Here is a 13,018-nt window from a genome sequence, read left to right as displayed (position 1 = left end):
GATAGTATTTTCTAGTTTGCTCCACTTTATTGTCTAATTTTCAGCTGAAGCTGGGAGGGGGGCACAGTATCCACAGTATCAGCCAGACCTGCCTTTACTTCAAATTGTTTTAATTAGTTTGATAGCCCAGCTGATTCGGTTTAACTGTCTGTCCTGCTAAATGCTGTACAGCCGCAAGTTGCTTTCTGAAGGCCTGTTCCTTGTAATGACTGGCTTTACACAAGGTTTGAAAAATTGAAGTAGTGGCATTATAAGCTTATATTTAGTGCAGGCTTAGGAATGGTTCTGCCTTGAATTAAAATTCTTAAATTTGCTAGTATGGACTTGCTTTCCTTCTCAGCTGGAATTTGTTTTATTAAGTAGCTCACGTGGCTTCTCTATTTCAATGGAGTGGTGGGTATTTTTCCTGTCATTTTGGAAGTTGGAGTGCAGGATTCATGGTGGCATTCCTATGCTTGCCTGTCATGCAGTTCTGCATGAAACTGGACAAGAGAAACAGCAAAATCGGCCTCTCCGGAAAAGTTACCTGCTGAATTTAACAAGATAACTGTAAACAGGTGACCACTTTTATCACAGACCACAATAAAATGGTTAATTTACTTGAAGATACTGAAAATCTCCAGTGTTATGACATAATTGAGGTATAGTTTTTCAGCTGCTGCTTATCCTAACATTTAAAGTGCCCTAAACAAATCCAAACTAAAAATGAAGTTTTAAAATACTTATTTTTCGATAGGTAATTCTCCTGTTTGAATTAATATATCTATAGGCCTCATTCTGCTTGTCATTAGGTGGGTGGTAGAGTCAACAACCGGATAGCGGGCACCTTCCCCCAAAGGCTTCTCGCAGAGTTGAAGGTGGGCGGGGCTGCCCTGACTGGGACCAGTGACACCCTGACTGGGACCAGTGCTGCAGCAGGTGCCAAGGTAAACGTGCCTGCTGCTCCCATGGGTGGCCTCTGGTGGCCAGGGCATCTCCTGAGGCTCACGGGGTTTGTCTGTGGTGCATCTCGTTCAAGCACTTAACCAGCTCCCACTTGAACCTGTGTACAAGTTTTGCATCCTCTCCTTTGATAACATGTTGTCGCTTTTTGCTTGCTTTGAATCCGGCTCCTGTGAGTTTCATTTGTTGAGTCCTGGTTTGTATTGGGAAAGATAGTGAGCAGCCGTCCCCAACATGCCCTCATGGTATTAACAACCTCCATCATGCTTGTGTATACAGAGGGGCCGAACTGCTTATCGTTTACTCTGATTTTCACCTGAAATTGTGTATAGTATGAAGTTCTCATTTATGTGTATTTAAGATTGACTTTCTTTCAGCCTTTTTTAATGGTGTACAAGTCCTGTTCTGATTTACTCAGCGAAGTGTTGGTTTCCTTTTCTGTTTAGCAGTAGAAAGACCTTTATACTTAGGCAGTAGGGCAGTAAATATCTGTGCAAAATTACACAAGCAGAAGAAACTCCAGAGCTTCTGTCTCCCCACCCCCTGCACGCTTTTGCAAGTACTGAAAGCAGCTACAGAGAACACTTACAAGAGATTTGGTGTGTTGAGGGTTTTTCTGGCAATGAATATGTAATTTATTTTACTGTGATACTAAGAATGTTATGATTAGCCTTGTATCACTTGAATGAATCATGGAACCTGAGTAAAGCCGTAGCTTTGGAAATGAGGTAAGACCTGGAGCTTGCTCTGACTTGTTCTGGTCAGGGCCATGAGTCAGGCTTTTTATCCAGAAGCAGAGCTTTGAGAAGCTGCAGGGATGGCAGGCAAATATTATTTAATAGGTTAAAAAACCCACAGCACATTCATGAACTTCTGAAGACGGCAAAGAGGACACACATTATAACATAAATTTATTTCTGAATAAATTGCAACATTAAGAACTACTGTACAGAGAAACTGCATCACACTGTTACAACTCCGTCATGGTATTTGTGCTTTGTAGGATAAGTAAACGTTTATTCTATCACAGCAAAAAATTTATACGGACAACTAACTGTATTTGGTTTAAAAATAAATACACTTTCCCATTTATGAACTTAAACAAAGCACTTTAAGTCTGTAGTACTTGGTGCTTGTTATTAACTTCCAGCCTCAGAAACGCTGAGCATTCAGAATTGCCGCTCATGTTAGCGGGAGCTATGGATGTTCAGCAATTCTTAGCAGCAGGCCCAGTGACTGCACAGTTATGTTCAGTGTACGCAATAAATTGACCCTTACCTTGACAGTAAAGTCACCTTCACTGTTTCGTATGTTCTGCACAGTAGATGGAGAATTACTCGTGTTAATGTTCCACGTTAGATTTTGATTCGCTAACAATTTGTGTTTCATAACAAATGAGTGATGCAATCATGCAAGTTTAGGAATGGTTTTAAAGATAAAATTGAGAATATGGCTCTTTTTCATAAATTATTTAAAACTACTTCAAAATTTTCAAAAATATTTAGTGCAAAAGGATAGTTTTTTTTTTTTTCCCAAGAAATATTACAGAAGCATATATTGTTATATGGAAAATAAAACATCTCTTGAATATTGGAAAAAGCAGGCAGATTTTCTATTATGCTATTTGGGTAGGGAGAGATGAAAAATAAGTATTTTCAAAGAAACAAACTGCAGAAGAGCTGTGATGTGATAAGTTGTATTTACCTTTAAGTTCAAAACCAATCTCTTTGGCAGAGTCAAGAGAATGTATCATTAAGTACATGATACTAACAGATCATCTCAACAAGACAATACCATAGTATATCTTATCAAACAGTTATATAAATGTTATAGTAACGTGAGCTATCGCATACAGTCCAAACGCTTATATCCAAAATGAACAAGTATGCCGAAATTTTAACAATCATTCTGCTTTCTTGTAAGCTATAAAAATTAACATTAAGATTTTGATGATAAGATGGTTCTTATTTCAGATATGCATTTCTTCGCCTTATTAGTGATTTGATTAAAATGAAAACTATTTTTTTTTTCCCCACTGCTTTTAACTGATATGTAGCATGTTACATAGGGCTTGAAATAGAAGCACTTTACGTAACAATTGTACTATCATTACTCCCTCTTACCAGGTAGGGACACTGAGGCACGGAGGTGAAATGACTTGCCTATCGTGGCAGGTCTGTGATGCGACAGGGCTCAGGACCCGCGGCCCTGACTGGCAGAGCTGTGTTCAGGGCTGTGCCAGGTGTAGCTATACTGAACTGCGCTGCCTCCAAGTGAAAAGGAATAATTTATTTTTTTTTATTTTTTTGTTTTAAGGGGAGTAACTGAGAGTCTAGATTTTACTTCCTTGAGAGCACAACAGGAATCGGGAACTGCTATGGAAGAAAAATTATCACGTGGAAAGAAACTGTGTTTTCAGCAGCTTCCCGCTGTGTTGTCTAACTGCAAAGGTGCTAAGCGTTCAGAAGTTTTTAACCCTTAGCAGACTATGGGGAGTTAAAAACAATTTGTTATAGGGACATGGGTGTGTCTAGGCATCCTGGAACATACGCTGGTTCTAATAGTTAAACTGTACAAATATTGGTGTTTTAAAACTGAACGTTGGTGTACTATCCCATTTTAGCTGATTGATTTAATTGAACTGATGAAGATGGAACACATTAGATAATTAAGCCTTTACTGTGTAGTCCATTAATTCAGAAGGCTAAAAATCCATCCCCTCCTAGTACAGTACATCCTATAGCACAATATGTCAAGAGTCTCTCGTGATACAGAAAGATACAATACACCTTGGTTTCACTGCTCCTGGTTCAGTTGTGGAACGCACGTGTGCTGATTCTGTAGAGTTTGTATACTGTTGCTCGTTTTATTCGGTGTTGTTTGGAAATCACAGCATTACACAAGCCACTGTTTATTTAAACTGGAATAAAACAAAAATTCTGAACAGGTGAACTTTCTTAACCCAGTTCGAGCAGCCAGTCGAACAGGCTCGGTGTCATCTCTCTGCCTTCCTCGCTGAGCTTGCAGTACTGCACCACGGCATGAAAAATATCCCCCACTTTCCAGCACTTCCGTTGAACTAATTGCACAACATCCAAAAACTAAACAAAAAACCAAAACAGAACATGCTTAGGATTTGGTTAACGTTTTGCTAAGGTTTTGTTAAATGAATACACCCAGGGTGCTATTAGAACATCCTTGGTAGATGCACTACTATATGAGGGAGAGGACACAATTCACCGTGCAGAAACGTAAAGGTTCTTTCTATTTATAAAACTTCATTTCTGAAGTTCCATAGCTCTGCAAAGACTGGTCAGGTCTCGTGACATTTTCTAAATTAGCTGCTGTCATCAACTATTTTTTATTTATTGCAATGAAAGTAAGAACAGTGAAAGTGAGCTTGATAAAGGATCACAGCTTTGTTATCGACAGCTCACTGTCAGCATAAATGGAAGTGTGACCATCCATTTTAAAGAAAATATAGCTCCTCGTTACTATTAGCTATATTTTAATTTATATTTTCTGTATTTCCACATACACATCCCATAGTATTTTAAATATTCACATAGTACTGGCGAGAGGGAATTCTGGGTAAATTGTCACATGAAGACATTTATTACAGTTGTGGTTGAATCACAGAGAGTATCTATATTTGATCTTGTTTTAACTTCCGGATAAACCAAAGGTTAAATATATGTTCTTAAGCAGCTGTAAAAAATCCTGAATTTTGTCCACTTTATACTTAATAATGGGCTCACAGTGTCATACATCTGGTCCCATCTTTTTCTGCAGCACATAAATGAAAATCAAAGCTTTTCATTTCTTTGAGTTTCACAATCAATATCTAATTAGCTTGCTGCTCCTACGTTTCCAGTTTTAAACCACACAAGAAAATATTGTATGTCTCTAGTTAGTGTAGCTGTTTGCTATTTACATGCTGAAGCCTAAACTTTTAATATGTATTTTAATGATATTTAATAGGCACGCGATTTCCAAGAGCACTGTTGTAGGCAGGATGTGCTTCATTATTCTCTAGTGTATTTTTGCAATTGAATTAACTGTTTGCCAAAGCACATGGGTAAAGCTGACAGCTGTTTCTTTAATTAGATGCAATTTGGACCGCTGCTGCTGAATGCATTTTAAATTATGTTTATGATTCCCAAATGCATGTACTCAAGAAAATCAAACAATATCTCCGCTACTTAAAACGATCTTCCCATAAAAGACCAAAATACTGATTTGTAATACTTTTTTCGTTAATTGATTTGAAAACCATGACACTTTGGTAAGCCTTAAGGCTTGAGCTGTTCTTGGTGATCTTGGAAATGGGGCTGTTTTGGTCATTCCTGAAATACTGTGGGTGGCATTTGGTGGTATGTACAGTGGAGCACCAACTACTCATTCAGGAACAGAAACGGTTTGTGCTTCTTGTGACCATGTTTGACTTCAGTGCTGCTCTTGGTGCTCTGGCTTGGACTAATAGCTCAGAAGGTTTCACAGTTCTGGTAGTCTGATCCTGTCTGCCTCTCCCTGAAAGTAGACTTTGCTTTCAAAATGGTGGCTGGCAGAGGCAAAGCTATGCCTGGGCTAGGAGTGCTGCCACACACAGCACTTTTTTATTGCTAAGCCAGGGGAGGTGCTTCATAATTTCCATGCAATGATGCAAAATATTTCAATCAGTCTAATTTTCCAAGTAGCAGATGTGTGATAGCAAATATGAGTCCACTGGAAAACACTGGTTGGTCACTGCCTGGACTAGAGCTGTCTCTCAGGGTAGTAATAACATAAGGGTACGTCTACACAGACGGGTCTGTTTAGTCTCATTATGTCGGACAGTGCACCTGAGCCAACAGGTTATTGCTGTTCTGCAGTGAAGTCACTTCTGTACATTTGGGCGGTGGGCAGCAGTCCTCTCCTGCCAGCATGACGTGACTATAAAGCCAACGCATCTGTCCACGGCAGATCTCACCTAAATGCACAGGAGGGGTCAGGACCCTGTGGTAGCCCCAGCTCTAACTTTATGAACAGCCAGGCGCAAGGTCCGACCTGCCTGAGGCTGCCCTAATCAGTGCAGCAGGCAAGCCAGAACCTGCGTAAGGGCTAAAAAATTTCAAAGCTGGAAATCTTAAATCCAACTTTTACCTCGCATCATAGTCAGCTTTTACTGTCAGCGAGTAGAACTTTGTGTGATGTCCACATGCATGAGATACTTATTTTTTGAGCTACCTGCATAAACGCCATGTAAGCTATCTGTCTGCAACCCTTCCAATGCAGCCACGTACAGGACGCTGAATTCTGCCTTGGGCACTGATGCTTAATGACCACTAATATGAAAAAGCAAACTGATTCATCAAAGCATATTATAGAGGCTTTGGAGAAGGTCTCATGGTGATACTGTTTCTTGTGCCATAGACAACCTACTAAATATTTCACGTACATTAAATTCTGACACGTTTAACCCTCTCCTCCCTTTCTTAATACACACTAGCATTGCCATCTTGCTGTAATGATGTTTTTGCATCTGCTTTTAAGCTCAGTAACATATAAATCATAACTGCTAATGTGATTAAAGTGACTTAATAGTACGCCCAATTCTGTAAATACTACCTTTTCAATTCTGTTTTCCTGAGATTTCTTAAAGTAGATGGTTGGAATTCCAAGTTCAGAAGCAGCTATCCACTGCAGGGTGGCTCGCAGCTCTGCATCGGGGCACTCTGGTTCCAGATCAAAGTTTATCACCAGTAGGTCCTTTTGACAAGCAGCTGTTCCCACTGAAAGCCCAGCAGTACTTTCTGGAAAAATATTCTCAACAGTTACTGTGCAATTACTTGTGTTAACTTCAAATGTGTGTTTTACTTGATATGGTTCAACTTACCTTCTGTATTTTCTGTCTGTTCTTTAAGGAAAACCTTTTCTTCTACTAATTCACTTAGAAACAAACAACAACAAAGCTTATTAGTGATATTTAGGAACAGTCTACAACATTGCTTCATGATGGATAAACTTCTCCCTCAATGTAAGACCTAGAAAACTGCAAGAAAAAAGTTACACAGGATGAAAGAATATAATAGTGAATATATTTATGTAATCTGTTACTCAGGAAAAGGTATGGGAATTCCTTTAATAGGATGAAATACTTGAACTGGTTGCACTGTGCATTACAGTTCACCAGGATCTGTTTATCTCTACAGTTTACATAGTGACAAGCAAATGACGTTATGGTAAGACACAGCAAGTCTCATAACCTGGGTGGAAATACTGAACTTCCACTGTCTGCCTTTTTCAGTGCTATTCTCCCCAGCTGAATCTTTTTAAGTCTTGCTTTCTAGTTTTATCTTTCATCGTTAAACACAATCATAACTATCAATGACATCAGCTGCTTCTAGTTTTAAATAGATTAGCTGTTTGGATAAACAATTTCTGTTTACACCTTGCAAAAATTCCCAAAGGTCTTAGTTTCTTAGGTACAATCTCTTTCTTAAACTACAGGAAACAAACTCCAGGCATGCGGTCGCTGCTTCAGCTTCCATTTCTGAACACAGCAGCCGTGCTCATGTGCTTGTGGCAGGAGAGTGCACATTCACTATTGATGTTGCAGCTGATACACTTGTTCCATCGCTCCCAGAGGGACAGCACTGACAGCACACGCTTCCAGGCGGTCCCATTCTGCGCTCAGTCAGGGGAAATGCTGCAAGCGTTAGGCTTGTTCTGGCATGGGAGGATGCTACTCTTTACCACCCTCACTCACAGGATTTCAGAATCTCCCCCAAGGCTTTAAAGAATTAAGATTATTTATACTTGCGTAGTGGTTATTGCAAGATGTGAGAGGAAAGAAGAAAATGGCAGCATGCATCATATAGTTGTTCATGACTTAGAACACAGGTGCTTAAAAACTTCCTTCCCATCAGATTTTTTTCCAGTTTTCTGTTTGAATAGCAGATGTACTTTGTGCCTTGACTTTGACTTGTGGAAGTGCAAACTTCTCACGCCTGTTGGCTAACACCTGAGAATAGCCCCTGAAAGCTAACGAGGGGAGGCAGAAATTTATCCCTTTGGTCCTCAGACATATAAGGGAGAGTGGTCATCTTTAGGAATGCCTGCAGAGGGTATTGCTGCCTACTGTGACGATGGGAGTATTTTAACGAGGTTAGTCTCTGAATTGGCAGCACAGAGAGAATCCGTGTACTTCTACAGAAATGTGAATGCCCAGATTTCTTACAAAAAAAGAGCCTCTCAAAAGCAAGACAGTTTAGTACAGTCCGGTAACAAGCTGTGAAGATGTTCTGATATCACCAACTTCACAAAGTTTACATTCCAAGTGTATAGACTGTGATACAGCCTATACGCTTCTGCAGCGGCCATGCCCTGACTGCATCGGGACATTCACCGTCTGGCAGGTTATACCAGGTTGCAGGGTACCAGAATCTTTAGGCAGGTGCTTGCACATCTCTTGATAATTTAATTGATGCTCATTAGAAACATGCCCCAAAACAAAAGGCAAGATGTACTTTCGGCCAAATTATTATTATTATTATTGGGAAGAATGCTATTGTATTTTTTCTCTTTGACTTTAATTGATCCTTATCTGACTTGATTTGGTATTACAGTAGAGTTTTGATAAGATTTGAATTTATTTGGAGAATAAAGTTACCACAATGGGAAACTAATACTGCAGAAAACTTTTAGGCAGAGCGATTGGTGGATCCATCCACTTGAGAGATCCACCTGGGTGGGCTTTCCTGTGATCTTTCGCTGTCCAGTGTTATCACTCTGCACAGACACCTGCTTGTGTTTTTTTACCTGAAACTAAGGGCAAGCTCAGCAGCAGCTGCAAAGCAAGGCTTGGCACATTTTAGATGGCATAAACAATTTGCAGTTAAAATTGGACTAAACATCAAGTCTCACTTCGGTGACTACTTACTTAATCATAGGAGAAGATGGCACGTTCTCCTGATAAATTTCCAGGTCCACAATGCCAAGACTGCTAGTTGTACTGCTGTTGCCATTGCTGACAAAGCAAAAGTTTAAATATTAGTGCCAAGCTGCACTGAACGTGTCTCCATACATCTTTTTGAAATTTATTTATGTACAAAGCAAAGTGAGGAGGCTGCCCCCTGTTACGCAGAATTCCACATGACCGATTGTGCTCAGCAATTGGTTCCCAGAATGAAGCACCCTAATCTGCTCAAAATAACGAGGCTTTTATTAAAATAGTTCTAGATGGAGCATGTCTCAAGTGATGATGTAAACTGGAGAGGAAAAACAAAAAAAGTGGACTATCTTCTTGTGAGTGGCTTATGCAACAAAGATTTGGCCTCAGACAAAACCCAGTCTGCATAAGTCCTTGAAAAGACGGATGATCAGGCACAGAGATGTCCTGGAAAAAACCTGCAGAGATTCAGCTACCTCTGAACATGGTAACTTAGAGCAAGGCATTTGGTTGCCCATCATACTACTTACCTGTTCGGTGACTCCACGCCTGTAACCTGCAGCAGTGTCCGTGTATTACATCACATCCCAGATACTATCTGGGATCTGATGGAACCCACAGGTACAGTGGTGACCCCTTATGTTTCTGACTACTCTGAAAGACTGAGATTTTAATTAAAGCCAGAGGTCATTGGGACCAGTAGTATGTAGAAGTACTCTCTTTGGCTTCTTCACAAGAATGAAGTATTACATCTGAGAATATTTAGAAAAAATAGTACCAGTTCACTTTATAACATCATCATAAATTTGACAGTGAATGTTTACGTAGATATTGCAATGGTCTCATGAGCAAGTTGTGAATTTGCTGGCTGCAAGTCAATGAGCACAAACAAGTTCTGTATGGCGAGTCAACTTGAACCACTTAATTTTTATGGGAAAAGCAACTAATAGAATTTTTTTCTTACATTATTAGAAGGATTGATTAGACAGTTCCTTTCCCCATCGGCTTTTTCTGAGTCAGTGTCAGCACGCCATGCATTCAGACTTGCTGTAGCAATTTCTGTTTCAATGCAGAGCCAAAAGGCACAACACATTAGCTCTGAGACCAAGGACTTTGTTAAAGGTTGATACCATAATAATGGGATGAATGTTCACCCACACTGACAGACTAGTTTTGTTCAGTATTTTTTCAGCTAGCCAACAGTGCTCTCTGACAGAGACTTCTTCTCTTTCCTGCTTTACTACCGTACTGTCTTCCCTCCTTTTTGTCTTAATACCCAAGAGAAAGTTGTGATTACTTGGCAATGTTTTAAAATCTAATCTAAAAGCACGTGAAGAAAAAAATCCTTGCTCATCTTGAAGTCATGAAAGGGCTGAAGTCAAACTAACATAACTTTATATAAACTCAAACGGCTAGGTAACTTTTTTAAATACGTGTCCTGACTTGAATAGCAATAAAAAGCCGCGCATTGCAATGGGAGCTCTGGAGTTTACACCTACGCAAGGGAACTTGGTCACCCTCCGTTAATCTGCTCCCCTGTGCCAGTCTAAGCAGATCAGGGCTCTGTCTCTGCTCTCAGTGCACAGATACCTGGTGGGAAGAGCAGTCTCATCCATCTCTGCTAAGGAGATGCCAAGAAAACCATTATGCAAATAAATCAAAGGAAAGACCATACCAATTAGCTTGTCCAATGGCCCTTTCATTGTAGGACTGAGGCACTTGAGTGGTGCCAGGAAGATTTTTCTTTGTCTGAATCTAGCTGCTCAACAACAACAAAAAGACCTGGCTGAGAACTAGAATGTGGCTAACTTTACCCCCCCTTTTTAAAAAATAAAGAAATTAACATTGTCATTAGGCTTCCTTTACAGATTCTGAATAAATCTCAAGTGGTTGACCCTCATTCCTGGTGCATGGTAGTCAAGTCGTTGACTTGTCCGAGTAGACCGTATTGTATACTGAGAGGAGACAATAAGGGTACCTCAGGGATCGCTCGCTGAGTTGTAAGTAGCTACTTGTGTCATCAGGATTGTCCTCATCGTTAGCTAGCTGGGACCAGCTGCCAGTGCTTTCTTCACTGCTGCTGAGATGGTTTGGAAATTCTTCAGCTGTTTTTGTCTCTCCCACGATTTCAGCATCGGGTCTGCTCTGAGGGCTGTTGCTAGTAAGGTGATAAGGAAGGCACATTGATATTGTAATTAGACAAATAGTGCCACCGGTTTTCAAGCAATGCTGCTCATTAGAGTCAACCAAGCTGCAAAATTATACAGATGCAGGGGACTGGACAAGTGCATAATTTATACACGAAGCCCAGCTGAGCATACTGAGGTGCTCTTAAAAAAGGATCTTATGACGGCTATAACCAAACACAAAACAAAGTAAGCCTTATGCTGAAATATGCAGAGAAAAGCTTTAACTTGTACAAAAAGATTTTACATGAACAAAGCGAATGCTGACTGCATAGGCCTGTTGCTTAATGCACTTCAGGCATGTGGTATTATGGTTACATGGTTAGTGCAGAATGATGGTGTTTCTTGGAAATATATATTGGTGCTAAATCCCTGTCCCAGTAATGGATGAATACATTTCTTGCCAGGGTTTTCTACCCTGTTGGCCCTGTAGATCCAAAAGAGGTCTGGAAGTAAAAGTAGGAAAGTATTGTGGGTTCTGAATCACTAAGGACTGTTAGCCCTCTGCATTCCTTAGGACCCTTGCTGCTTAGGTTGGGGAAGGACGAAGAATTCTTTTTCTAGGTAGGAGCGCAGCAGGTAGTCAGAAACCAGACTGAATATGGAGCCCAGAGGGAGTTTAGAAAATACAGGGTTAAAGGAAAAATGCTTTATAATTCTGCATACTGAACATGTCACACACACAAATATGCATAGAGACACACGCTTCCACAAATGGACACACAAATGAAAAGTAAAAACTTCATTTATGGTCACTTTTCAGAGCCAAACGGGAGTGTGTGAGTTACTGTAGGGCTTTTGATACGCAGGCAGAAAAGTATATAATACCCCACCCCCTTTTTTTTTTTTTTTGGATGACAAGAAAGAATTAGTTACATATCACTGCAGTACCAGAATAAAAATTAAAGCAAAACTGTAGTTCTGTTATATTTACTGGATGGTCTGCGTTTGCAACGTTGTGATTAAAACAGTGTCATGTGTACTGGCAGCCTTCTGCAGGATCCCACTAGAGAAGTTCTCGCCTTCAGGCTTTTATCTACAGTCATGGCTGGGGCATCCTGTCTTCAGTTAGAGCAAGGGATCACTCCCAAAATTCTATTGCTCCCAAGTAATTAATTTGGTTAAGAATATACTGAGGCAGTATTGTTGTGGATATCTCCTTTTGCCATGTTCTGACTCTCAGGATGGCTGAGAAGTTGCTGCATTAATGCGGGATGCTAGAGGGAGAGGAGCCTGCTGCACGGGGGGAGCAGGACGTGTTTGCCTGAGGACCTCTGCTCTGCCAGGCGCTCAGCATCTGCCAGCTGGCTGCGCCTGTCATCCCCGACCCCTCAGGTGCCAAACTCACAATCTGTAGTAACATGAAGGCCCTGAGCAGCCGAGTTGCAGGGCAGTGGTGTTATTCAGGTTTTTAATACAGGAGAGGTAACACCTAATACGTGGTCCCAAATACGAGAGGTTTTTGTGGGCGCTGTTTCTTGGCGTGTTGGGGTTTGTTTGATTTGTTATGCAATTACATATCAGACCAGCGATGCTGTGCACTGACAGCTCCCTACTCCTGAACAGCCAGTTGGAATGGTTTCTGTGTAACTGACAGGACTGGGCCTATTGCACTGCCTACATACAAGAAAAAAATTTTTTTTTTTTTTCTTTTTCTTGCTGAAGACCTCTTCCCCAGGCCTGCATGGGCATGGCTTTTTTATTTTTATTTTTCCCCTGTAACTGACTGTATGTTTGCTTGAATGTTTTGCCTTGAGTCCTATGTGCCTGTATCTACACTCGCAAGTAATTTCATTGGGTAGGAGTGGATCAAAGCAATTGGTGCTGATGCTTTTACATCTACATTATATATATTTTTAGGTTCTTACTTCAGCCTAGACTTGGTCCAGACAGCTGTGCTGCAAATGGCTCACATCCATGTGAAGAACCACTGGAAGCTTTGCTTTCCCTGTCGGGGTAC

General features: G+C 40.6%; 1 protein-coding gene across 3 annotated transcripts in view; it reads right to left on the bottom strand.

Moving 5' to 3' along the window:
* Window positions 1-1,836: 1,836 nt before the first annotated feature.
* The window catches only part of SPHKAP (SPHK1 interactor, AKAP domain containing), a 73,605-nt gene continuing 62,423 nt past the window's right edge, over window positions 1,837-13,018 (bottom strand). For 2 of the 3 annotated variants that reach the window (XM_056359038.1, XM_056359039.1), the window contains exons 8-12: window positions 10,851-11,030; window positions 8,864-8,950; window positions 6,818-6,870; window positions 6,550-6,734; window positions 1,837-4,043 (exon numbers count right to left, since the gene is read on the bottom strand). In XM_056359038.1, the coding sequence (XP_056215013.1) occupies window positions 3,900-4,043; window positions 6,550-6,734; window positions 6,818-6,870; window positions 8,864-8,950; window positions 10,851-11,030 (649 nt within the window). In that variant the 3' untranslated portion in view covers window positions 1,837-3,899. The remainder of the gene's footprint in view (window positions 4,044-6,549; window positions 6,735-6,817; window positions 6,871-8,863; window positions 8,951-10,850; window positions 11,031-13,018) is intronic. The other variant, XM_056359040.1, reaches the window with a different exon arrangement.

The sequence above is a fragment of the Falco biarmicus genome, chromosome 13 (assembly GCF_023638135.1).
Source record: "Falco biarmicus isolate bFalBia1 chromosome 13, bFalBia1.pri, whole genome shotgun sequence".
NCBI lineage: Eukaryota > Metazoa > Chordata > Aves > Falconiformes > Falconidae > Falco > Falco biarmicus.
The sequence above is the reverse complement of the archived record's forward strand: the minus strand, read 5'-3'. Positions and strand labels throughout refer to the sequence as shown.